The 27128-nt window shown below is 44.5% G+C and overlaps 2 protein-coding genes across 3 annotated transcripts in view; both read right to left on the bottom strand.

The window, feature by feature from the left end:
• Nucleotides 1-1553: 1553 nt before the first annotated feature.
• Nucleotides 1554-27128, bottom strand: part of LPCAT2 (lysophosphatidylcholine acyltransferase 2) — a 68817-nt gene continuing 43242 nt past the window's right edge. For both annotated transcript variants that reach the window (XM_042920866.1, XM_042920867.1), the window contains 3 exons: nucleotides 9435-9533; nucleotides 5697-5832; nucleotides 1554-1874 (listed from right to left, as the gene is read on the bottom strand). In XM_042920866.1, the coding sequence (XP_042776800.1) occupies nucleotides 1690-1874; nucleotides 5697-5832; nucleotides 9435-9533 (420 nt within the window). In that variant the 3' untranslated portion in view covers nucleotides 1554-1689. The remainder of the gene's footprint in view (nucleotides 1875-5696; nucleotides 5833-9434; nucleotides 9534-27128) is intronic.
• On the bottom strand, nucleotides 16813-25659 carry CAPNS2 (calpain small subunit 2). Its single transcript, XM_042920868.1, has one exon. It carries the CDS (start codon nucleotides 18683-18685, stop codon nucleotides 17930-17932), a length of 756 nt encoding a protein of 251 aa, XP_042776802.1. The 5' UTR covers nucleotides 18686-25659; the 3' UTR covers nucleotides 16813-17929.

The raw sequence follows: 27128 nt of genomic DNA, 5'->3' as shown, positions 1-27128 counted from the left end.
TTAAGGAGCACAAAATATTAGCTTAAAATGGGAAAACAGTGGGATCGTTTTCAGGAGGTTCATAGGAAACTTTCCATTTTTAATGCTACTTTTTCGTAACTAATAGGAGTAATATGCAGCCTTTCTATGATAAACAGCAATCGTCGTACCTGAGTAGTACATGCATTCTATCGCACACTCAGACACTATTCGGGACAGATACTTTTCTAATTACTTAAGCAATGCTTTCCAGCTCATTCAATACTTTGTCTAAGCAGCTTTAAGGCATATGAAAAAGCAAACGATCATACGTGCTTAAGTATAAAACATTTCGGGAAGCGATGCTCCGAATGTACTCATTCACTTAGAGCACCAACTGCTTCATGTGTAAAACTGGCTTGAAATGATCACCCACCTCTCATGAGGCTTTCAACTTCAATAATGGCATTAAAAAATGAGTTCGGGGGTAAATCGCCAATATATTCGGAAACACAGCCCAAACAAAGAGACTGGATTCAAAGACAGAATTCAGAAGTGAGCCAACTATTTTTGTACATTATAGTAACTGGGTCTTCGTTCAAAATTTCAAACACAGGCGATATTAACCATATGTAGGATGCATGACATCCAATCAAAATGGCACTTGAAGGAAGTTGCTGCCTAACCTAAAGGAAAGATGTCACTGCCAGATTCCCGCATGGGGGTTAAATTCTTTACACTAATAAAGTAGGTTTTCAGAATCCCTAACTTTCGATATTTTGGAACCCTTTGTGTTTTCCCTGTAGACATCTCAGACAAGCTGTAAAATTTGTGAGGACACTTACCATCCCACTTGGATTGTAAAATATGTCAATTCTAATACTATATAAGGAAGGCAGATCTGACTCATTTAGTGGGCAAGCCCTACATTCTGAACTATGCAACTCAAACTAGACCCTGTGGCAAATGATTCATTTTCTCAGCAGGTAATTAAGGTTACCTGCAATAAGGCAATTCCCACTTGGCCTTTGGCCGTAGCCTGGGTCTTTAAAACAAGGTTCTAAACTGTAGGTCATGCAAAATGGTATAATTTCCTTAGCAGGCGGTTAAGGAAATCTTCCATAAAGGTGCAAGAGAGAGAATATGAGTTTTAAGAAGGCTCACTGAATTAACGAAGCTCTCCCTCCCTTCCAATCCAGCAAATTCAGTGATCCAAGAAACTGAATTGGAAATAGAAATAATGCATCTGTGAAGTTAAAGGCATGAAATTCCACAATGTTCCTTAGACTTCTCACTCATTTCCAGAACGGGAAGGGATTCGAGATAACAATATTACCTCATTTCTTTAGAGGGAAGTAGGTTTAAAAAGTGTTTACCCTCTTTAAGACTTTTTACAGTGTTGATTAGCACTCATCAGTAAATAAGTGACACCATTGTATTCATTTGCATATGCAAATTAAGCTGGGAAATCCATAAAAACGTATTTATCACCAGTAAACCAACCAGCACAGCACAACATAAAAGAAAGGGAATATACGTATTCCCTTCATACGTATATGACTTCATATATGTATAAGAATAAAAGCCTTTTAATAAAAAAAATCTATCATTTTTATTTCAGAAAAGCTTTCCATTTTAAGCATCATCATTACTCAAAAGTCACACTGAAAACGCTATCAATAAATGCCTTTACAACTTCAAGTAAATGACTTTCCTTGTGAATATTTGCTTTTAATCATCCTTTTTGTCTGAGGTGCTCTCGTCGTGATTTTCAGGACTGACTTTATTGCTGGCGATCAAGGGAGCTGCCTGGGCTTCTTTTGGTAATGAAAACACATGGCACGTCTGGAGGTCTAAGTAGGTTGTAAATATCTTCGCATATTGTGGATGCTTTAGGGCAAAACTTTTAAATTCCTCTAGAAGAGAGAAAAAAAAAAAAGCCCGTAAATAGAGACGCATCTTCTTTTGGCACGATGCCGATTAATATAGGACCTTAATGATAGGATCATTGCAAACTCCCGTTACTCGACTCTTAGGAATCATACAGCCACTTTGGAAGACAGTTTTTCCATCATTTAGTAGAGTCGAGGATGTACATAGGCCGTGACCTGTCGATTCTCTTCCGAAGTCTATAACCTAGAGAAATTTGTGCATGGTGTGTTCTGGGAGACATGAATAAGACTGTTCACAGCGACCTTAGTTATGACGGGTGACAGTACCAACGACCCGAGTCTGTCGGCAGCAGACATGGGGATGCGTAGCATTTTCATGGAACAGAGCAGCTCTACGGCAGAGAAGATAAACAAACAGCTGTGTTGTAGCCATGTGGTCGGATCTTAAAGCCATAACGTTGAATGAAAACAGCCAGATACACAAGAATGCATATTCGTATGAGTCCGTTAGATGAAGTTCAAAAGCTCGGCCAAAGCTAACACATGATATTTAACGATGGTACTTTGTGGTGAGATGCTAACAAGTAAAGCGAGGTAGAGAGTCCTTTGAACGTCAAGTTAGCTAGGCACACGTGGGTGGCTCAGTCCATTGAGCGTCTCACTCGTGATTTTGGCTCAGGTCATGATCTCATGGTTCGTGAGAACAAACCCCATGTTGGACTTTTAAAGTCAGGTCCGTCATGCCCGCTTTAGGAGAGAGAAAGGGGTTGTCCCTGGGAAGGGGTGCACAAGGGTTTCCTGAAAAGCTCTATTTTTTTTTTTTTAAGTTTATTTATTTTGAGAGAGAGAGAGAGAGAGAAGGGAGGAGGGGCAGAGAGACAGGGAGAGAGAGATTCCCCAGCTGACAGCGCAGAGCCCCATGTGGTGCTTGAGCACCTGAACTGTGTGAGATCGTCACCCGAGCCAAAAATAAGAGTCAGACTCTCAGCTGACTGAGTCACCCAGGCCCTCCGAAAAGCTCTATTTCTTGACCTGAACATTGGTAACATAAGTGTTCACTTTACAAAAGCTTGTGATGCTCTATGTTTATGTTTCATTCAATTTTCTCTATTGCTGTTATTTTTTATAATAAAAAAATGCTTAAAAAGGCTATTGCTCATGACTTTTTCTTACTGGCTTTTCAAACGATTTTAACCTTTAATTCTGGTATACAAATTCACAGTCTTGAGAAGCTGAGCCCCGACTTATGATCAATAAAGACAAGTAGAAGGTACAATATATAATCATCCTATCATGAGATCCCTGAGTCGTGGGCCTCTTTCTATCTTTGGGGTCTTGGATTTACGAACTGAGGTAGAGGTTTAGAAGGCTAACTAAGTTAACCATCAGAGTTTGCATGTCAAGCCTCCGATAACCTCATGTTTCTGAAGTATAATGCCACCGTCAATTCTGAAGCCCCTCTATCCTCTTCTGCTTGGATGGAGAGAACTTTATTGAGTTTACACAGCAAAAGGAGCCTAGACTTTGAATCAGCTAGCTCTCCAAATAAAAGGATTTTTAACCCCATGTTCTAGTTCTATTTCTTTTTTAAAAATCCTCTGATAACCCAGAGTCTATTTCACAGCACGTTAGACTAACAAACAACTCCTGGGGAAAGAAATAGGTCTCAGTGATGAGAAAGCTACCAGACTGAGCCCAAATCATGCTTTGCAACAGCAACATTATTTTGCATTAATAGACCACTTCATGTTTCTGAATCAGGCAAGCTATTAACATGTTCTTTGAATGTTCTTTTTTAACATCCAAAATAAAGGTTCATCTGCAGGAGTCTGTCTCAGTGATGAAGGCACAGGGGACTTAAGTGACTTTTACGGAAAGTAAACAGGAGAGTTGATCTACTGAAACCAAGATCTTTCAAGACTTGTGCTCTATTCAAAAAGTCAAGGTCTCTGTCCTCTTTGGGGATGTCAGTGGCATTAAAAAGTAACTCGTTTCTAGAAGAAGTGCTGTGACCTGGCTAACCCGTGGAATTTGGGCATTAATTTGGCTAATGGAAAACCGAGAAGGAAAATAATTTAAATGGTCACGTTCTGATACATTTCAATAGCTATTCTTTTATAAAATCATACTTAAATGCTTCCAAACATTTTTGCAAAAAAAAGGAAACTGGTATAATATCGGGGAAAGGGAGATACGGTGTGTATTCTAAAAAAGAAAAAGATTAAACACCGAAAAACAAAGCAGATAAAATTATTAAAATTGACAGGTAAAGTTATGACTACCTAACAAATTATTTTTGGTATAACTGCCACTGAAATAGTTACTCCAAATAGTTGTTCTGAATTTGGCAGCTCAGTAAGCAGTCTTACTTGTGAAAGGAAAATGGTCAGAGAATGAGTACCCAGGGGGTTTATGACTCATACATTTTATCTCCGTATGTACTTCCCATTTTTCCTCCTTCCCTCCCTCCCTCTCTTCCTTCTTTCCTTCCTTCCTTCCTTCCTTCCTTCCTTCCTTCCTTCCTTCCTTGAACTCAATAGAGTAAGTGCCCTAGGCATTTAATTACCTAACCTAGAATGAAGGGCAGGCAGAATGATAGTAATTAAAAACAGAGAGTAAAAGAAGTTTGCGATCTAATTCCCCCATCCCATGAAACTTAACAAGCTGAAACTCTCTGTACCATAAGGAAAGAGGCCCTCAAGAGGAATCCCCCTGCAGCCTGCAGGAGAGGCTGGGGGAGGTACGCCAGCCTGACCTGAATGGCACAGCTGAGCCAAGCCAGGGAAGGAGTCACCCGGGCCTCTCCACTCAGCTGTTTCTCAACAACTGTACCGGGAAATAACGCGGAAACCGACGGACCATCCTTCAGCCCTAGGGGACTTGTTTTGATGTGTGGACTCAAGCCATCTGGAGAAAGCTTGGTCACTGATGGATGGATGTGCCGTGTGGCCACAGGGTCTTCTTCTGCCGTGCAAGTCCCAGCTTCACAGCGGTGCCATCAACATGATGGGAGAAAACAAGCCTGTGTGAAAGCTTAGCTAAGCTGCTGACGGTGAGCATCAATAGATGGTTTAGCTGCTATTATCCTTGTTGGCACCTCAGTCCCCACCGCTCTACTGTGGTTACACCCACTTCAGTTGACTTGCCCAGTTTTGCTCAGCCACGGAGACGGTGGAAGGGAAAAGACCCTTCCGGGAGGGGCAGCGGATGACAGGTAAGGTGGGGAGGGCAGAGGGCAGGCTCTAAAACCAGACTGTCGTGGCTTTTGAATCCTGGCTCTGACATTCTCTAGCTGATGCCCTTAGGTAACTTAGCTAAATGTTATGCATCTCAATCAAATAATAATTAAGAGTACTGATTACGGGTGCCTGGGTGGCTCAGTGGGTTGAACGTCTGACTTCGGCTCGGGTCATGATCTCGCGGTCTGTGAGTTCGAGCCCCGCGTCGGGCTCCGTGCTGATGGCTCACAGCCTGGAGCCTGCTTCGGATTCTGTGTCTCCCTCTCTCTCTGCCCCTCCCCTGCTCATGCTCTGTCTCTCTCAATAATAAATAAACATTAAAAAAAATAAAAAAGTAAAAAATAAGAGTACTGATTAAATAGGCCTGCTAATAAATAAAGATTTATTAAAAAATGTTTAGAAGATGTTTAGAAGATGCTTTAGCATCTAAGCCCTCAGTAATTAGCTACTCTTACACCACTACCCCTGTTATTATTACTGTCAACATCATTATTACCGTTATTTCTGTTGTTGATAGAATTAGTGGAGGGACCTCCCGCCCGAGGGTCCATCTGTAGTCAGGGATGGCTCCTGGTAAACTAAAGCAGAAACCAAGCTGCCCACTCACCATACGAAACAGAATCCCCCTGGGCTATTTCCTTGAAGAGACCGGAAACATCCAGGTCGGGCACCCCAAGGGAGGCCTGCAAAATGGTGGAAAACTCTTCCTCTGTGATGAAGCCGTCCTCATCAACATCAAAGAGCTGAAGGAAGAGGAAAATAAAATATAGGAATGAGTGCCGGCAGAACAGAAATGGGATGGAGTAATCCCAGAAAATCTTTAATAATTCAAACCGTTATTGTGCCAGGGGCAAGGGAGATGTACGTGAAGTTAGAATGGTCTCTGCTGTCCATGTAGCTTGGGCATGGAAAGAGACAGAATTAAAACAGGGGTGACAACAACAGTAAGTACAGAGGACGTGGGAGGCCTGTGGAGAACAAGATGAATCCTACGGGAGAGGTCGGGGGAAGCTTGACCCAGCTGACACATGAGGTGGGTCTCAGAGCACAAAGGGATATTCCTGGAACATACAAGGACTGGCAGGTGAGTGTCGGGGGCTGGAACCAGGAGACTGACGGACAAGCAGGACTCACGCCATGATGGGTGTGTGACACCTCACCTAACCCTGTGGGATTATGACAGTGGGGGACGCGCTGCGATCATATGTGAATTCAGAACAAGGAGGGTGGATTGGGGTCAGAAGGTTGGAAAGACTAGAGGCGGGAGAGCCAATTAAGTGTGGCGTGGAGGGGGGCCTGGGCGGCTCGGTCGGTCAGTTAAGCCTCGGACCCTCGATTTCGGCTCGGGTCGTGATCTCCCAGTTCGTGAGATGGAGCCTTGCCTCAGGCTCTGCACGGACAGCACAGAGCCTGCTTGGGATTCTCTTTCTCTCCCTCTTTCTCTGCCCCTCCCCTACTTATGCTCGCATGCTCTCTCTCTCTCAAAATAAATAAATAAACTTAAAAAAAAAAAAAGAGTCTGAGGGGGAGGAGTGGGAAGGACAGGAAGGGGCAGGATTTATAAGAAAGCAGGGGCAGGACTGGCATGGCAATCGGGGCCCTCGGGGATGGATGGGAAGGAGTGTGAGTGGGCGGGGGTGTTGTAGCCTGGGCACCTGGGATGAAGTGGGTGCCCTACCAAGAACGGGAGAACAGGGGTCCCCCGAGACCTAGGAGCTGGACCTGGGGGCGTAAAACCTGAGTGGGAGGAGATGAAGCGCCTCAGCTCAGGACCGTGGCGAGGCCTGAGCCGGGAATTCAGCAAAGAGCTGAGACGAGGGGTGTGTCGGAGCTTATCTGCAGGGAACGCACACGGTAAGGCAAAGCCCTGGGACAGCACGAGGGGAAGTACTTTGGAAGAAGCTGCCAGAGAGCTGGAGAACCGGAAATGAAGAGCATGCGACTCAGCCCCAATAGGAGGGAGAACAGCACCAAAGTGAAAAGCGAATGAGCATTTGTTTTTGCAAAGGGTGGCCCGGGGCTCAGCGGTAACTACCAAGGATCTCGTCACACCCGGCTCCTCACAAGTGCGAGCGCGGCTTCCTTCCCGGGCCTTCCATCCCTAAACAATCCTCGGCGATTCATCTGTCACATTTGGTGCTTTGGTGGCTCTCACTTCTGTGACAGTTCCCTTCACGTGTCCATACTGGGGGCCTTTACTTCTTCTCCATCTGGCCTCTGTCATCACTACTCCAGATTGCGCCCCTCACTGAAATGTTCAATTTCCCTCAACTACTCATCGCTCCCAGTAGTCTCCCTGCTGCAGAGTAAATCCCACACTCTGGACTCCAGTAGAGAGCTCAGCACCCCGATTTCCTTAGGGGGAGTGGTATCTCCCCACTGCATGGACTACGGTGGGACTCTGAGCCAAAACACCCCGTCTTTCCAGCAAGCACACGCTCTTTACAGCAGGACCAGTTGGACCCTCCCTGGAACGCGACTGAGGACAGAGGACAGATCGGAGGTGCTCATTCTAACTGGCCTCTGGGGTCGCTGCCTCTGAGTCCACCCTTGAGCCCCCTCCCCGGCCATATGGTGATTTTTGCAGCCACCGTCCACGCCTGTTTGCTCAGGGCTAGAGAACGCTAGCTAACACTCTACCCCTGAAGGTCACTGTGATCACGGAATGGGATCAAGGACGGGGAGTTACCTGGGAAGTGCTTCCCAAGTAAAGGATTGGATCCCGTACGTATAAACGGATAGTTCTAAATGAAACATAAAAGTGTGCCAAAATATTTCTTTAAACACCAAACACACCTGGAAAAGGAGGTTGAAAAATAACCACAGGAAAGCATGACCCTTGTCTTACTGGAAAAAGAGTTAATTATAGTTTCAGGTCCTCCTTGCCTGCCTCTGCACCAAACCGAGGTCTAGGCCAGAGAAAAATCTCTCGGCGTCTTTAAAAACAATAATTACTGTGATTGAGGGCCAAATTTTCTACCGGTCTTTCATCGGTGAACCAAAAGTGACCATTTACTCAGCTAAACTTACAATTATGTATGCAGTCCCGAAACAGAAACAGAAATATCTGAATTGGAATCAGTTAGCTATGTGTATAATTTTAGGTTTTATGATGAATAAGTCTGTAAAAGCCAAACGTTTTAAACTTGGAAAAAGTTCTGGCCCTTGCCTTCTGACCATCTGCTAAGCATCAACCACTTGGGTTCTTTATAGGCCTAACAGTTAACTCAGTTTTAACCAATCTGAGATAAAAAGCTGGCTTGGGGACCTCGCCGTCGATGACAGAGCACGTGAACATTCCTGAGGCTTGCCCTGGTGGCCCCTAAAACGTGAGAAAGGACTCTCAGAGGAAGAGAGTCTTTTCTAGACAATAGAGGGGAAAGAAAACCTTGTGGGATGCTCTTCTCAGAAAATCCGGAAGAGAGGGAAGTAGGAGCAGGAACAGGGAAGGTCCTCGGTGGTCATGGTGGGTGGAAACAGGGAGACCTCCACGAGGCTGAAGGATGAGTCAATACCCACAGCTAGGTACCAAGACAAGCAGGGAGATCAAGTTTTTGTTTTACTTGAGAGCAGACGACACAGCCTTAGAACGGGAAGGGAACATCCTGCATAAATACTCAGTAGATGCAGCACCTTTTATCTCAGAAAAACGAAAAACACTTTGGGAATGTCTTCTTCCAGCTCCTCTTGGGGGCACGCAGGGTCCTTGGGGCAGGCATGGGAGTCGGGGTCGTCACAGCTCAAACCTCCACCAGGTTCTGCTGAGCACGGGCCCATGTGTGCTATTTCTCTGCCCCGCCCCCCTTCCCTGATATTGCTGTGAAAGTACACGTGATACCCCAGGAAAACACACAGGGTGGGAACTTGGGACATTTAGCATGACGCTCACCTGACATCCCACAATAAAATAAATTCCATCAGGAAAAGAGCACTTAAAATAGCTCTGACACACAGAAGGAGAAAATGTGAAGATAGAGGAGAACTTTCCGGATGGTGAATTAGGATGACTAGTGGCAGGTGGTGTTTATTTATACACCGCACTTCGGGGCTCCAAAACAGACAGGCTGGAAAGAAAGAATTTTTAAAGCGAATTTGTTAAATTCACCGGCTCTTCAATTTCGATGCTATTAGTTAAGCTTCTCCCAAAGACTTCCTTTTTGCTTAACCGGATGCTTGTGGTTTCTTTAGTCTCAGTGGCAATTGTCTTAATCACATTACCCCTGTGTACACGTCCCAGCAGATCTATAAACTCAGGTAATGGATTCACTGGTTTTCACATAATGCACTTAGAGTCAACACTTGTTCACGAGGCAGACGAAGATGTTTTCAGCGGGGCTGACAGTACCTTAAATGCCATTTGGATGATGTCCTCCGTGTTGGCAGGGTTACACAGGACAGCCAGGCCAATCACATACTCTCGGAAGTCAATGCTGCCATCATGGTTCTGTGAAAGGAGGGGAGAAATCAATTAGGAGAGCCACCAGTTGAATGACCATTAATCACAGGGCAAAGGTGGACTCCAGGTATGTCACACAGCTTGGCATCATCACCTGCTGAGCTTACTTGGAAAAAAAGTTCCTACTGAGAGGAAACAGCAGGCCAGTGGCCTGCCCATTCCCAGTTCAGAAGGAAGGAAAATCTATTTCTGCTTAGTAAGAAATAGAAACATTTAATCACTGAGGCCATGTAGAGCGGCTCTGGGGCACCTGGCGTGGGTTCTTGAGCGAAGGCCTGATGGAAGCCCCTCTTCGAGGCAGGATTTAGAATCTTGGTGGTGGCCCTGCCATGATGGCCAACACCAACAGGTCACTAGAGAGTGACCAAGGTCACTAAGCAACTCTCTATGTGTAGACAATGGAAAGGAAGGGAAAGGAAAGGAAGGGAAGGGAAGGGAAGGGAAGGGAAGGGAAGGGAAGGGAAGGGAAGGGAAGGGAAGGGAAAGGGAAGGGAAGGGAAAGGGAAGGGAAGGGAAGGGAAGGGAAGGAAAGGAAAGGAAAGGAAAGGAAAGGAAAGGAAAGGAAAGGGCAGACTCAGGCAACAATTGCAGACAGATTCTTTCTTCCTTGCAGACTTTGTCTGCAATAAGCCAGAAGCAAGTGTGCAAATCTGAGCCACTTCAATGGCCCCATGATGATGTGAGGCCCCAGAAGATCCAGAACTCCGAAGCATCTAGCTACTATGTTACTATCTGTGTACCTCAGGAGGTGTGGCATGGCAATATAAAAGAAGGCATGGATAATTCTAAGCCAGGTTGACTGAGTGCGCTGTTTCTTACACATGAACTACTCGTCTCAACAGGAACGCTGAGGCCGAAGTGGGGAGAAGGAGATTCCGAGAACTGCAAAGAGGCCCCTACGATTATAACCCCAGGGTCTTAGAAGCACTTGGGCGGCACAAAGTCTTCAAGCGATGAATTCCCAGATAAAGCGTGAACTGGTAACAATAGAGCTAGCGTGGTACTTCGCACTTGAACAAATGGTGTTCGGCATCACCAAGAGCGTAAGCTTTACCTGTGACCGAGTATCTACATTTCGACCATGAGGAATTCCCCTAGGGCAAGGATTGCTTTCTCTGTGCGGCACTGTGTTTCCAGTGCTTAGCGCACATAGGTAGGCACTAAAAACAATACTGCTTTTTCTCCTTGACTCTCACCTACTTTGAGTTCACTTTAAAAACTAAAGCGCCTGGTGGCTCAGATGGCGAAGCGTCTGACTCTGGATTTCAGCTCAGGTCACGATCCCACGGTTCATGAGATCAAGCCCCACGTCGGGCTACGTGCTGACAGTGTGGAACCTGCTTGGGATTCTCTCTCTCCCTCTCCCCCTTGCACGCTCTCTCTCTCTCTAAAAAATAAATAAGTAAAAACTTTAAAAACAAATAAATAGAACTGAAGTCAGTGCTCTTCACTGGGGCTCCACGGATGAGCTTGGGGAAAGGGGAGGCCGTGAAGCCCCTGAAACGGTGTGCAGTGTGTGTGTGTGCATTTTTCTAGGAAAGAAAATTGCAACTTTTGCCTGCTTCTGGAAGCAACCAGGACTCAAAGGATCAAGAGTCACTTTTAGCATGCTGCTTTATCTTACTGCAGGGTGGGAACTAAAAGGAGAAGCAATTTAACTTCCCTTTCCCATCAGAGAAAATAGAAACAAAGATATTTCAAGACTTCCCTTAAGTAACACGGTTTATTCCGGAGACAAAAACTCAGGTCCTCTGACTTCCATTTTTGTCTGGTTATCTACAAAGGCGATTTCTTCCTTTTCTTGAATCAGTTTGTTTGAAAATAAGTTGACTTAAGAAAATGTATCATTTACATTTGATGAAAAGCACCCGTTTTATTTTTTTTTTAATATGAAATTTATTGTCACATGGGTTTCCATACCCAGTGCTCATCCCAACCGGTGCCCTCCTCAATGCCCATCACCCACCCAACCCTCCCTCCCAACCCCCCCCCCCCCCCATCAACCCTCAGTTTGTTCTCACTTTTTAAGAGTCTCTTATGGTTTGGCTCCCTCCCTCTCTAACCTTTTTTCTTTTTCTCCTTCCCCTCCCCATGGTCTTCTGTTAAGTTTCTCAGGGTCCACATATGAGTGAAAACATATGGTATCTGTCTTTCTCTGTCTGACTTATTTCACTTAGCATCACACTCTCCAGTTCCATCCACATGGCTACAAAGGGCCAGATTTCATTCTTTCTCATTGCCACATAATATTCCATTGTGTATATAAACCACAATTGCTTTATCCATTCATCAGTTGATGGACATTGAGGCTCTGTCTGTCATTTGGCTATCGTTGAAAGTGCTGAAAAGCACCCATTTTAAATGTGCAGTTAAGGTGTTTTGACAAATGCATATACCAGGGTAACCACCACTGCCACAACCAGTATCTATGACATTTTCATCACCCCAGAAATTTTAGAGACGGTAGAGTTTTAAGTGACGTCATTTTCTTCTTGGGCCAGCACCAGTTTACTTCCTTATGCACCATGGAGAGCTGCTGTTCATCAGCCTTAGAGGCCGAGCAGAGCAGCTTTCCAAACCGTAGATGCGTTATTCAATATAGGCACATTTATTCCGCAGGTGGCTTTCTTGATGAAGCAACACAGGGCCTTGGATAGAAGTTTGGAAAAACGGACAGAAGAATGGTCTGTGGACACTGAAGACGTCATAGATTGTGTGCCTGGGCCTGTGCTTTTAAATTTATGTTTTCTCTCTATTGTGAAGCATCCAATTTTTATCTTTACCACCGAACCCTATGTAAAACACAGGTCAAGTATCAGAACTCATTTTTCGGAGGGACAAAGAGAAATATAAAGGACTCTTCACATTACCACTATTCACAAAACAAGGTAATGTTCTGGACCTCTTCTCCAGGAGTGGTCTTGGCTGACAAAAAGAAGCAGACCCTTGATAAAGGATGTTAAAGCAGACCTTGCTAATCAGACACATGAGAAATTATATGTTAAATTTTCATCGTAGTAGTGTAAGGAGGGGAAAGCAGTGTGGAAATCATTCTTAGGTGTTTTATTATTGGATGAATAAAACGATACATTGTTAAGGTTCCAAATTAAAAAATAATAAGACTTGGAACTGGAAGGAACCTTAGAAATCATCCATTTGACTAATTCAGTTTTACTAATAAAAAAACGAATTCATTTTTACTAATAAAAAAAATTGGGAGATTTTGACGTTTAAAAATGTAGATGGCATAATTTCACATGATTTTTAAAAATCACTGAGTATTCTTTTCTCTTTTTAAAAATATTTATTTATTTATTTATTTATTTATTTATTTATTTATTTTGAGAGAGAAAGAGAGAGAGAGAGAGAGAGTGCGAGCAGGGGATGGGCAGAGAGAGAATCCCAAGCAGGCTCTGCACCGACGTGGGGCTCTATCCCGCTTCACTTGACATCACAAAACTTGCTATTATCATCAACTACAATTAAAATTTAGGTAACTGGATTCCGAATCATTCAAATTCAAGCAAGTAGTTTAATAAAATAGATTCCAAAAACAAATAATAAAAAAGTATACGATGAGGGACACTCCTTTCATTTTTTAATTTCAAATCAGTTCCGGGGTAAAGGTTAACCCTCAAATCTGTGGGGTTAATTCTTTAAAAACCTATTGAACTTCTCTGGAAAAATTATACACTTAAAAAAAAAAATCTAGGGTTGAGAATATTTCAGGGCCACATTTCGAAGGAGGAGACCAGCTTTCTGGAAGGAGACCCTAATCCCTCCGTAATCTGTCCTAATCTGGAGGCCAGGACAGCCCCGAGTAGGAACCACGGATTTGTGCGGATCACTGCAAAAAGAAGGGGTGACCAAGCCTGGACGAAGCTCCAGACGGTGGGCCCCGTCCCTTCCCTGGTGGTCAGCAGGATCAGAAGAGCATGGAAGTGAGGGCTGACGGTCACCGTGACCTCACGGCACCCCAGCGCCCTGCCAGTCCCACCGTCACTCAACACTAGCTTCTAGGACCAGCGGGAAGTTCCAAACCACATGTTCAAACACGGCCCATTTAAAATTGCAGAAGGGACAAATGGTGATTTTCCTGCATCTGATTCTCAGGTATCCGTTCCCTAAAGCTTTTCATAGTTGGATTCGTTCAACATTTTTATTTCTACAGAAGCAGGTATGTTTAACAACATTTGAAGTCCAGCAATATTTAAGGATATGGGTGTGAATACATTTTGAAATGGCAAACCCCCAAGGACAGGACTATATTCTCTTTGGTATGTTCTCATTGGTACCACCCCTGAAGGTGAGAGATCGTCAATACCATCAAAATAATTTAGAAATGCTTCCATAAAAACAGAACTTACTATGCAGCAGTCAACAGAAAAAGGCCTTGAGTCCTTGAAGATACTCTACAAATCCAAAGGAGTTCTATTATTAAAATACAGTAAATTCTCAGTTTCCCAGAGGATTCTGGGGAGAGGCATTCTGTTGGCTCAAATATTCTTATTAAGAGCGTATTTCTACCCACATATGTAATTGTATTACCAATTTTCCAGGAATTAAATTGCTTTAATCCACTTAGCATTAAATGCAGACACTTTTAAGAAGTGATTCTAAAAGCACCTCAAAATCAATAAACATGTTAAATATCAGGACCCTGCAGGTGCATCTGTGAATATTTTTCAAGGCCCCACTATGGGTTAGTTGCACAATATTACTGATGGAATTTCTGACTTAAAAAAACAGTTTTTAAAAACACAAGCACTACTACTCAAAAGATATTTTAAGTGACCTTTAAGATGATGTATACATTTTGAACATTCTCAGAGGTTTGCTTTCCTTAGGTACAGAGCGTGTGGTTCTTTTTCCTGCTGTTACAGGTTACAGAATCCAATGATTATATCAAGATAAAGATGTTTTTCAAAATCAAGTGGCAGATTTTGAAATTAAAAAGTGTAGATGGTACAATTTCACTTGCTTTTTTAAAATCACCGAGTATTCTTTTCTCTTTTTAAAAAACATTTATTGATTTATTTAGTTTGAGAGAGAGAGAGAGAGAGTGTGTGAGCAGGGGAGGGGCAGAAAGAGGGAGAGAGAATACTAAGCAGGCTCTGCACTGTCAATGCAAAGCCTGACTCGGGGCTCTGTCCCACAAACCATGAGATCATGACCTGAGCTGGAATCAAGAAATCAGATGTTTAGCCGAGCCACGCAGGCGCCCCACTGGGTATTATTTTCAACTTAAAACATCGATCGTATAGCTTAATGTTAGAAATTGAAAAACAATGGGATGAAATGATATGAATCAAAGACCTCTGTCTACATGTAGTCTTCCATGTAGAAATGGTAAATTTAAAAAAGTGTATCACATAAATACTCCCTCTTACATTGAAAATGTGCCTTTAGGGGTTTCTGCGTGGCTCAGTAGGTTGAGCACCTGACTTCAGCTCAGGTCATGACCTCACAGTCTGTGAATTCAAGCCCTGTATCGGGCTCTGTGCTGATGGCTCAAAGCCTGGACCCTGCTTCGGATTCTGCGACTCCCTCTCTCTGCCCCTCCCCCCATTCATGCTCTCTCTCTCTCTGTCTCTCTCTCTCTCTCTCTCAAAATAAATAAACATTAAGAAAAAAGAACATTTGGGGCACCTGGGTGGCTCAGTCGGTTGAGCGTCCGACTTCAGCTCAGGTCATGATCTCACAGTTCACGAGTTCGAGCCCCGCATCAGGCTCTGTGCTGACAGCTCGGAGCCTGGAGCCTGTTTCCGATTCTGTGTCTCCCTCTCTCTCTGCCCCTTCCCTGCTCATGCTCTTTGTCTCTCTCTCTCTCAAAAATAAATAAACATAAAAAAATTAAAACATCAACTGTTGGATAAAAACTAAGAAATTCAGTTACTTGTGGCTATTGCTTCTGCACAATGCCAAAGTTTGGGGTACTTAAAAAAAATCCAGAGTTTGGATTGGATTTTCCAATGTCTACTCTAGTGACTGGGGTTATCTGTACAAATGTTCTACAAATTCAGAAGAGAAGAGAAGAGAAATGTAAGTAACTGTGGGATGTTCTGCCCTGTGCAGTCAGGAAGAGAATCATAAGGGCAGATAATCCCTTGACCCGTGAGGAGCAAGAAAAATACTTAATACCGCCTCCCACTTGAGGTAACTGTCTTAACTTCCAAAAAATATTTAGAATTAAGTGAGGAAAAAAAAGTGCAGTGCAGTTATGCTGCCCTTTCTACAACCATCACGCAGAAAGGTTAAATAATAAGCTTAACATTCTGAGACCTTAAAAGGCATCTTGGCGGCTTTCCCCTTTCTTGGCTATATTCCTACACTCATGCCTAACATCTGAATGGGCGGACTGTAAAATAGGGATCCTGACATTAACGTGTGGTTGCTGGTGGCAGCCTCATTCTGATATGACCATACCTGGTCTAAGCAGCACACCAGAGCAGGCTTAAGTTACAAAGCCCCTGGCGGAAGGTGGACGTGGCAGTCTCTGTGCTTGGTTCAGGGCAGGATTATACACACGTGGTGGTGCATAAATATGATATGATGGTGATGATGGTGAGCAAAGAGGCCAAATGCCGACCTCTCCTAATTTCACTGAGGTTTGCTCCCAGGCAGCCGCGGGCTGTTAACAGGGGAGTTACGTCGGGTCTATAGTTAAGCTCTCCTCTAAATGAGTCAACAGAGGAAGGAAGAATTTATCTTCAACCTCAGGAGGACCCTCCAAGGTAGCCTTGGAGAGAGGGGGAACGCATGAAAAGCCAGAGAAGCAGGAGGGGTAGAAGCCAATTAAACAGCAGGCGAGGGGACTGAGTGGTTGCCCATGCAGCCCCCGTAGCTGAGTCTACTGGATCCTGCCTGCCCCACCATAATCACCTGAATCAAAATGAAAGAGCCAAACCGAGGGCCACACGCAAGAAAGCACGGCTGCCCTGCCTGGCAACCGTGGATGCTTGCTGGAATCATCTGGGGGAGCTTTAAAAGTACTCATCTCTCCAGGGCGCCTGGGTGGCTCAGTCGGTTAAGGGTCCGACTTTAGCTCGGGTCATGGTTCATGGGTTCGAGCCTTGCTACGGGCTCTGTGCTGACAGCTCAGAGCCTGGAGCCTGCTTCGGATTCTGTCTCTCTCTCTCTTTCTCTGCCCCTTCCCCACTCGTGTTCTGTCTCTCTTTCTCCCTCAAAAATACATAAACATTTAAAAATAATAATAATAATAGTAATAATAATAATAATATTCATAATAAAAAACCTCATCTCTGGGCCCTACCTCTAGAGATAGATTTTTCTCTAACTCATTTGGAAAGGGAGCCAGATATCAGTATCCGTGAAGAGTTCTCTCTGATTCTGAATTGCAGTCAGGGCTGCGAACCACTATAATAATAATCCTCAGCAATACTTATAAATCTTTACGTATCTCTATATCGCTTCATATTCCAAATAACTGACGGCAATTTAGGTAAGCTCTACTTTTTGTTTCGTTTTGTTTTTCTTTGCTTACTTCTCTTCCATCTGCAGTTTTCTAAGAGGAGCAAAACAAATATTCCTAGCTCTGAGGCAGGGCAAGACGTGACAAGAGCCAGCCAACATGAACGTGGCATGCCTGATTTTGCATACGTGCGTGTAAGAATGATTAAGAGTGACATTTCAGATTACAGGTCCGCCCTTCATTCTCCAATGCCCTGACCCTCTTTACAAATACATCAAAGCAAGGTTGTCGCATGCTTATTTTACTAGAGAAACAGGAATAAAAGAATTCTGGAATGTTAGAGAGCTACATGTATCTACCCCCCTCCTGTGAAACTGCTTCTTTCCTCATTTCTGAACCTGCTCCTATACAGTTAAATAGGTTTCCAGGAATACATCTTTTTTTTTTTCTTACATAATGTAAAGAGCAGATGTGAAATGAGAGGAAAACAGATTTTGAACTTTCCTCCTCCTCACCTTTTTAAAGGGAAAACAGATCTCTGGAGGGCTTTTTTGATTTGTTCCAGGAGTTTTTCAAAATTTCACTCTCAATAACAACAAATTTCCTGCTCCTTGGAACTCACTCGCCAAATAAGCGACGGCCCGTTAAAATCTACTCCGCTGGGGCCCTGCCCCGCCCCGCCCCACAGCGCACATGCATATGTCCATATATGTCCGCTACCTCAAAAAGCTGACATACAAACCACTCAGAACATCCTTCATAAAAAAAAAAAGAAAATCTGTTTTAATGAAGCTGTTTAAAGGGCCGCCCCAGTTCAGAAGCATTCAGGCCGGTGCAAGAGCTCGCAGGAAATGACAGCTGTTGGGCAGGGTATCAGCCTCTGTGCAGGCGGCACGGCTAGGCTCTTGGCGGTCCCGTCCTCCGGGAGGGCGCTGGCTTCTCGCTGCCCGCTTCAGGAATACATGGTCAGCTGCAGCCATTCTTGGATGGACACCTGAACCAGGCCGCCTGCACCTCTATCCAGAGACTTGAAGGCACGGAACATGGCATCCAGGCGGACCAGGCAGCTGATGAAATTGTTGAAATCCATGCTTCCATCCTCGTCGGCGTACCGGCGGATGATCATCTGGTAAAGTTGCTCGTTTAGCTGGAAACCTGCTGCCTGGAGAGCCCCTCGCAGCTGAGAACTTCCCAGAGACCCAGAATGGTCCCTGTCATACTGCTTATAAACGCACTGCCATTTCTTGATGTTGTTCCAGAGGTACTTAAATTCTTCAAAGCCCAGCTTGCCGGTCGTGTCACTGTCCATCACAGACACGATGCTCCGGCAGGTGTCAAGACTAAAGCCGTCGGTCTTCAGGTCCTTGTGCTTAGAAAGGACTTTGTTGAGAATATTCATTAGGTCGGTGGCACCCACCTCCATGTCCGGCCCAGCCAGCTGTGCAAACTGTTGCCGAAACCGACGAACTTCCTCACTTTCGTTGGCCTCCACGTTGGTGAAATGCTGCTGAGTGGGAGGGGGTTCTGGGGTGTACTGAGCTGCGGCAGCCTCGCTGATGAAATTCACAATTCCTCCGACTATCCCGCCAATATTTCTTCCTCCTCCACCTCCTCCTCCTCTTCTCTGACCGCCTCCTCCAAGAAGGCCTCCAAGAGCTTCCCCAAGACCCCGATCAGCCCCTTCCAATAAAGCCTTTGCCAGAAACATGCTTTTGGTTTAACAAGCAAGTGTAAAAGCTGCTGATACCTTGCAGATGGCGTGGAGAGAGCTGAAATGGAGTCTCATTAGCTTATAGGTGGAAGAACTGGCTTTTCTGTACCTGCTAACAGGGCACCACGCCCCATGGTGCTATGTCTCCCCTCCTACTGAATACTTGATTTCCATTAGGTCCTAGCACCTGCCAGTTTTTACAGCACCTCAATAAAATATTCGTAAGCTATTGTGTGCATGGCGAATTACCAAAAATACTATTTTAAAATGTAATATATTAAAATACATGCTTCTATACATCATTGACTTCTCCACATCTGAAAGATGACCATGCATTTCCCCAACAGAAGCTAAATGACTCAAAGATGTCAAGCATGTCTTTCCTAAGGAAGATTTGTTGTTAGAGCAGAACAGAATTCTTGATCATCGGGAGGATAGTTCCCTAATCCCTCTCCTTTAGCAAAGATTCCCCAAGTCCAGTGTTCTCAAGAAAAACTTGGAAGAGGGTAGGGGGATTAAGATGCAGGGTCCCTAGGTCCCATCCTCAGAGATTCTGATTCTGTAGCCTGCTGTCGGGCTCATGATGTACATTTTTGGAGTCTTTTCTGAAGTGTGACAGGCATATGTAGAGCTCAGAGAATTTCACACACTGTGCACACCCATATCTTCACAGCCAGATCAAGAGATAGAATATTACCACCCCCAGAGCCTCGTCCCTCCCAAGGGTAACCACTATTCTGATGACGAACACCATCGATCAATTGCCTTAAATATATGGAGTCAAACAGTACACACCTCTTTGCGCCCTATTTTTAAAATTTGAATTAAATTTCTAAAAACTGTGGTGGAATACATATAACATAGAATTCTCCATCCTGTTTTTAAGAGCTCAATTCCATGGCATGAGGCACCTTCATATTATCGTGTGACCATCACCACCATCCATCTCCAGAAAACTTTTCATCTTCCCAAACTGAAGTTCTGTCCCCGTTAAACACTAACTCCCTGTTCCTACCTCCTGCCAGGCCCCGACAACCACTATTCTTACTTTTTGTCTCCATGAACTTGACTGTTCTAGGGTACCTCGTGTAAGAGGAATCACATAGGATTTGTCCCTTTGTGACTAGCTTACTTCACCCAGCATGATGTGTTCAAGGTCCATCCGTGTGGTAGCATGTGTCAGAATTTATTTCCTTTTCAAAGCTAAACAATATTCCACTGTATGTACAGAACACATTTTGTTTATCCACTCGTCTGTTGGGAAGCAACCAAAAGGTTGCTTCCACTTTTTGGCTTTTGTGAATAATGCTACGAATGTGGGTGGACACGTATTTCTTCAAGTTCCTGCCTTCAGTTCTTTTGGAATATATACCCAGAAGCAGAACTGTCGGGTCATATGGTAACTCGGTGTCTAATTTTTTGAAGAACCTCCATACTGTTTTCCACAACACTCCTTCCTGCCCTCCCTTCCTCCAGCCATCCTGACGGGTGGCAGTCGTAATGAGTATGAGGTGCTAACATCTCATTACGGTTTTGATGTGCGTTTCCCTAATGATAATAGACTGTCCTCTCATTTCTGATCTTGGGTCTGGCTTTTGTTGCATTTGGGAGATTTGGTTTGATTTTTTTCAATAAGTATCCAAAGTCAGTCTATGACGAGCAGTCCCGCACAATACTTTGAGAGACCCTATCTTTGATGCTAGCTAGAGAGGGAAGGCACCAGCCCGTCAGAAGTCTCTGGAAGGTCTACCAGTGAACTCTAGGAAAGGTGGCCAGGACATAATAACTAAACCATCACATTGCTTAGCATTTTGGAAATCAATTTCAAATCTGCAAAATGATGGTTAATACCATCTCTCCGCCTATTTCCTAATGACTCAGGGTCGTTTGTTAGGTATCAGGACGTGGGCTCAGTGTTTAGGATCCAGAGGTGAATCCATCAGGACTGCTGTGCTCAAGGATCGAGGACGCCCCCCGAAAACTAGTTGTAATTATAACCTGACATCTATGTTCACATTTCTACTATTAATACTAAGCTATTACATCTGCATATAGTATTCTTTGGTATTTAGGTATCACAGAATTCCTTTGAAAGACAAAATAGTCGCGATGAGTAAAGAAAAATTCAGAGAAGGTAGGCTACTGAGGAAAGGTATGGTGCTGTATTATCAAGCATGGTGGGTGCCCGAAAGGGGTGCGATGAATTCTGCCAAGTAGAGCATTTACCTACACACGAGGTAATGTGCAGGCCTGACTACAGGGCAAGCCAGAGTGCTTCAAACAGACGACGGATGTGAAGGGACAGCGTAGTAAAAATACAGAGGAGCTGACAGGATGCGTGGTCTTTAAGTGACAGACCAACGTGATGACAGTCCCTTGCCCGGCACGACAGGCCATAACGGCAGATCCACAGAACAGACTCAGGCTGGCAAGGGCTTTGAACCGCCAGGTGACAGTCTACCTCTCAGCGGGAGCTGCCGAAGCTCGTGTATAAAGTCGAAAGGAGATGAGATGTGAAATTACTTTGTAAGTTGTGCAATTCTAGAACTGAATTATGATTGTTCTAGCCAGTGTCAGGGAGAGAACAGTAGCTGGGGGACACTGCTCTGTTCAGGACATGGGAGCGATGTCTCCTTCTGCCACACCCAGTGGTTTGTGTAAAACACTCCCAACAACTGGTTTTATGACACAGCGACTCCAATAACTGGTCTCATGGGCACAATGAAATGGCCTCTGTGAACACCAAAGGCCGAATGTCTTCCCTAACCACACAGAAGAAAGCACCACAAAAGGACCATCTTCCTTATAGGGGATCACAGGGCCATCTGGCCTCGGACAGATTTGAATCCATTCACATGAGCTCCTCTCAGAGGAAATTACATGGGCTTTGTTTTTATAATATTGCAAATTAACCTGATAGCAGCCACCGCCACATAAAACACGCCTCCTCAGGCCCGGCTGAAGTGGTTTTCACTGAGGTTTAAATCCAATTCCCCTCCTTTACTTTCCATGAAGATGGAGGGCATTTGGCTACCAGTTTCTCATAAGCCATCTTGGAATAAAACACTGCTATTAGATTAACAGGCTTTTTCTTCTCTGGACTATTTAACCCCTGAGGCTATTTATTAGAACATTAATAGTAACTTTGGTTGCTGTCTGTGGGAACTCTACTGTCCATATCTGGAGGAAGAAAGAGTAAGGGAAGAAGACACATCTGCTGGAAAATTTAGCCTCCATTTGAGGGGGAAACGCTACCAAACTCAAATTGTAAACAGTAATACGTGAATGCTATTAGCAACATTATTTGTAATGGCCCCAAAATAGAAACAACCTGAACGTGTACCAACCATTGGTGAATAACCCAAACGCAGTATATCCATACACTGGAGGGCTGTTTGGCAACAAAAGAGGACAAATACTGATCCATGCCGTGGCAAGGACGAACTGCAAAAAACATTACGCTAAGTGACAGAAGCCAGACACGTGAGACCATATACTGTATGATTCCAATATATGGAGACGTCCAGAAAGGGCAAATCTGTAGAGACAGAAAGTCTTTCTCCTGGACTAGGTCTAGAATCATACTTTAGGACTCACAACTCAGTAGTGGTTGCCTACGGCTGGGAGACAGCTGGTGACAGGAGCTAACACTTAATGCCACGAGGAGACACAGTGGAAATGTTCCCAAACTGATTTACGGTGATGGGTGCACAACTTGGCAAATTGACTCTAAAAATCACTGAATTGTAGGCTTGAAATGGGTGAATGGTATGATATGCAAAATAATGCCTCAAGAAAGTTATATATACACACACATATATACATATACATATACATATACATATATACATATGTAGGGCCCAACTGTGTCTCAGTAAAACCAGCAAAACAGGCATCAGGCTAGATTTGGTCCATCAGCTGTAGTCTGCTGACCACTGCTCTATTTCCTAAGCTGATGAAAACAAAGCATGTTGGTAAGGTTTAAGGACTGGTTGAGAGACTGTAGTCAGTGCTTAGAGTGCCTACTATTAATTTGTAGGATATCCCACATTTGACTTAAAAAATACACACACACACACACACACACACACACACACATACATATATGACATACACAAAAAAGTCAACAGCGATGGTTTAAAGTAAAAAGAATACCGACGAGCAGTTCTAGTCTCAGTCCTGCAACTGACCAGCCCTGTAGCCCTGAGCACCATACTTCTTCTTTCTGGCTGGCGGCTTTCTGCGAAATGAGGAAGGTGGCCAGTTTGACAGGAAGGCCCTGCCAGCGCTAGAATTCTAGGAGTCTAGAGTTTCGTGTGTCCTGCAGTGGTGACGGTGGTGTCGTTTCTACCTTGCATTTCCTTTCCTTCTCGTGCCCAAGTGTTTTTATGCTACATGTTGACTTCATCTTCCTTTGTCTTGGGTCTGGCTGCACCACTTTTAAGGACATACCTACCCTCACCTCCACTTTGACACACTGTCTGCTTTTCAGAAGTATTCCTGGTGGTGACCCACCAAGCATGGTGCTCCTCCTCCAAAGAGAATGCCGAGATGGGGCTGCTGAACCCAGAAGGACATACAAGCTCCCACTTGCAGGGAATCCTTTCCATTGGAGGCGGGGCGGGGTGGGGGGTGCTTTCACCTAACTGCACCATGATCTGGACCAGACCTGCCTAATTTATTGATGAAGATGTCATGTTGGATGAAATCAAAAGCCTTTCTAGAGCCCATATAGATAATATCTATTCCTTCTTCTTTATCATCTTGGACCGTCACTCTGTCATAGGAGGAAATTAAATTGGTCGGACGCAATTTGCTCTTTACAAAGCTCTGTTCTTTACTTCCTGATGCTCACAGAGGAGGCCAGCAATTGCTCGCTTGTGCTAATAAAAAAAGCTAAGCTTTAACTCATGCAGCCTCCCTTCTGTTTCTTCTGAGCACCTCCTAGGTATACTTGCATTGAGGAGCCAAAAATAAAGTGTATAATTCTCACGCTTGAGTGGATATTCCTAACGGAACAACACTCAGTGAGAGAAAATACTATAATAGATTGAATGGAGCAGCTCAGTCAACCTGAGACGTGAAGAAGGAAATGGTCAGACATACAGGACCACCAAACATTTAGGACAACTTGTATGACTGCACAGGAAGAAGGTTATGGCCTTTTTCTGTTAATTGTGTCATAAACGCTATAGGTACATTTCGTATAACAAATCCTGATTAACTGAGATTTAGAATCAACAGGAGTTGTTTAGAATCAACAGGAACTCTGAGAAACTACATTACAAATCAACCCAGAACTGGAAATTTAAAGGATAGAAGACTTCACTGTTGGTGAGTGTTCACCTCTACCACTGTAGAGAGAAAGCAGGCATAGGCAATCCATAGACGGATGGGCACGGCTGTGTCTCAATAAAACTTTATTAAACAAAACAGGCATCAGGCTGGATTTGGTCCATCGGCTGTAGTCTGCTGACTACTGCTCTATTTCCTAAGCTGATGAAAACAAAACATGTTGGTAAGGTCTAAGGACTGATTGAGAGACTGGAGTCCGTCCTTAGAGTGCCCAATATTAATTTGTAGGATGCCCCACATTTGATTTAAAAGCGATCACTCTGAATCTTTATTCTCATCTCCTCTGTCTGCCTCTTGCTGATACCCTCCCTTGGTGCTATTCGTGTTGTCTTTAGAGATGAGAGAGACTGATTTCGAATTCCTCAGCTATAGATAGTCCAACATGAGCTCATTACCTGTTTTACCAACAACATTGCCTGACAGACCACCACCTGCTAAAATTTAGGTAGGTGGTGATTCTTTCAATTCGGTAAAAAAGTTTTGAAAACCATCGTGATTTTTCCCCTTTCTGTCCGCCTTCTAACTGGTACTTAGTTCTTCTGGCATTCACTATGTCCTTTGTTGAAATATTAGACAGGAAAAGCGTGTGTGCACTTCAGCTCTTTGACACTCCGGCATTTTTGGCTATTGTAAGCTTCTGTAGATCTTTTATTGCCGTTTCACATTATGTGGAATGAATGCGTTCCTTTATCCCGAGTTCTTTCCTGTCTGCCCGGTTCTCGGTATTAGTGCCAGCGTTAAATCACGAGTGCCAACAATAACAAGCATCTCGGCTTGCCCCTTCCTGTCAGACAAGGTGGGGTGCTGCAGCCTGCGGGTTTTCTGCTCACGCTGAGAGTCAGGACCGGGCGCTTGCGCAGCTGACGTGACTGGCCGTAAATAGAGAAACCTTTCTGAGTAGGATGAGATGAACTTTTCTGTTCCGTTGTACAAGTTGCCCTGAAACTTTGGGACCATATGCCCCGCAAAGCAAAAAGTATTTACCATCTGGCTCTTTACAGGAAAAGTCTGCTGACCCCTGACATACAGCTTCTGCCACCAGTGAGCTTGCATAGTATTGGAGTGATGGATGCCGACGACATACTAAGCTGAGCGTGTCACGAGATGCGGCGAGGAGACACGGGCCTCGCTACCAGTGAGAGGTAAAGGGCAGATGACATGGCACACTGCCAAGCTAGCAACGAAGGTGAGCTGTGCTGTGGGGGACGTGAGGACTCCATCTCACAGGTACATCAGAGACTGCTGGTGAGGCGGCGGCACACGGGTCTGCTGGGGATTCCGCGCTGGAGGAGGATGAAATCGACAACTCCGAGACCCCTTTGTAACTGTAAACACGACGGCGTTCCAATGATTTCTGGTTGAGCCAGTGTGGTTTCCGAATCCCATTAAGTACACTTCAATCCCTTCAAGAGTGCTGGCAAAAAAAACCCCTAGTATTGAAAACGGGATTGTGAATATAAAAAATGTTGAGACACCACCATCGTCTCAGCCTTCGACTCTGACTCATCTGGACACCCGACTCATCGGAGGCAGAGTTCAGTGGGCATTCATAAAAATAAAGAAGCTAGGGGCGCCTGGGTGGCGCAGTCGGTTAAGCGTCCGACTTCAGCCAGGTCACGATCTCGCGGTCTGTGAGTTCGAGCCCCGCGTCAGGCTCTGGGCTGATGGCTCGGAGCCTGGAGCCTGTTTCCGATTCTGTGTCTCCCTCTCTCTCTGCCCCTCCCCCGTTCATGTTCTGTCTCTCTCTGTCCCAAAAATAAATAAAAAACGTTGAAAAAAAAATTAAAAAAAAAATAAAGAAGCTAAATTCGACGCCAAGATGAAAAAGGTCTTTTCTATCTTTCAAAGAGATCAGACCTCTCCGAAGGAAATGATCCTAAACTAGGTAACTCTGGTGCGCTTTGGATCACGAATGCCATGCTTCTGTGGGACCTTACCTGCTGCCACATACATACCTGGGAGTCTGAAGGGACCTGTCAGAGTGTCAACAGGGGGCCGGACCAACAGTGTATTTTTTAGGGACGAAACTGAGACAAAACCATTAATGTATATAGTAGCGTTACCAACGATAGCCAAAGTATAGAAAGAGCCCGAATGTCCAGTGACTGACAAATGGATAAGGAAGATGTGGTGTATCTATATGCAATGGAATGCTACTTGGTGAAATCTTGCCATTGGCAACAACACGGATGGAACCACAGTACATTATGCTAAGTGAAATAAGTCAGGCAGAGAAAGACAGATATTGCATGATTTCACTCACATGTGGAATTTAAGAAACACAACAGAATTTAAGAAACACGCAGTAGGGGAAGGGAAGGAAAAACAAAACAAGATAAAAACAGAGAGGGAGGCACACCATAAGAGATTCTTAAATACAGAGAACAAATTGGAGGTTGCTGGAGGGGAGGCGGGTGGGGGGATGGGCTAAGTGGGTAATGGGCATTAAGGAGGACACTTGTTGGGATGAATCACTGGGTTCTACTTCTGAAAGCAATACTACCCTGTATGTTAACGGATTTGAATTTCAATTAAAAAAAAAATTACAAAGTTTTTATAGACTAGCCAAGAATGCACATAGAAAGAGTAAGGGAATGTGGGGAGATAGGTCTCTTCCCCCATCCCCCAAATACCAACACAACCACATTAGACTCTGGGAGAGACTGAGAGAGGCTTCGGGCAGCTGTCTGCACTGCAAACATTTCCAGCTGCTGGAAGAGCCACAGGAACACCCCGCCCTTTCTTGTTCCCACCCTTCCTCCCCCTCCCCTCCTCCTCCCCCCCCCCCCCGCCCCCCCCATGAAACATTGAGTTTAGCAAGATAAGCTACTCTGAGGGAAACAAACTATGGCGTTACTGAACTTCTTGTCTTTCCCCTGGAACATTCCCCAGCTAAATCACTTAGAGAGACTGAGAAAACAAGCCTAGGGTGGGAGTAGCTCACCCGCACAGGGCGTGGCAACAATTGCATAATTCGCCTTCTCAAAACAAAGCAAATCTTCACAGGCACAGACATGCGGATGTGTTAAAGACAAAAAAAAAAAAAAAAAAAAAAAAAAAAAAAGGAAAGAAAGACAAAGACAGA

This window comes from Panthera leo, chromosome E2 (genome assembly GCF_018350215.1).
Source record: "Panthera leo isolate Ple1 chromosome E2, P.leo_Ple1_pat1.1, whole genome shotgun sequence".
Lineage (NCBI taxonomy): Eukaryota > Metazoa > Chordata > Mammalia > Carnivora > Felidae > Panthera > Panthera leo.
The sequence above is the reverse complement of the archived record's forward strand: the minus strand, read 5'-3'. Positions and strand labels throughout refer to the sequence as shown.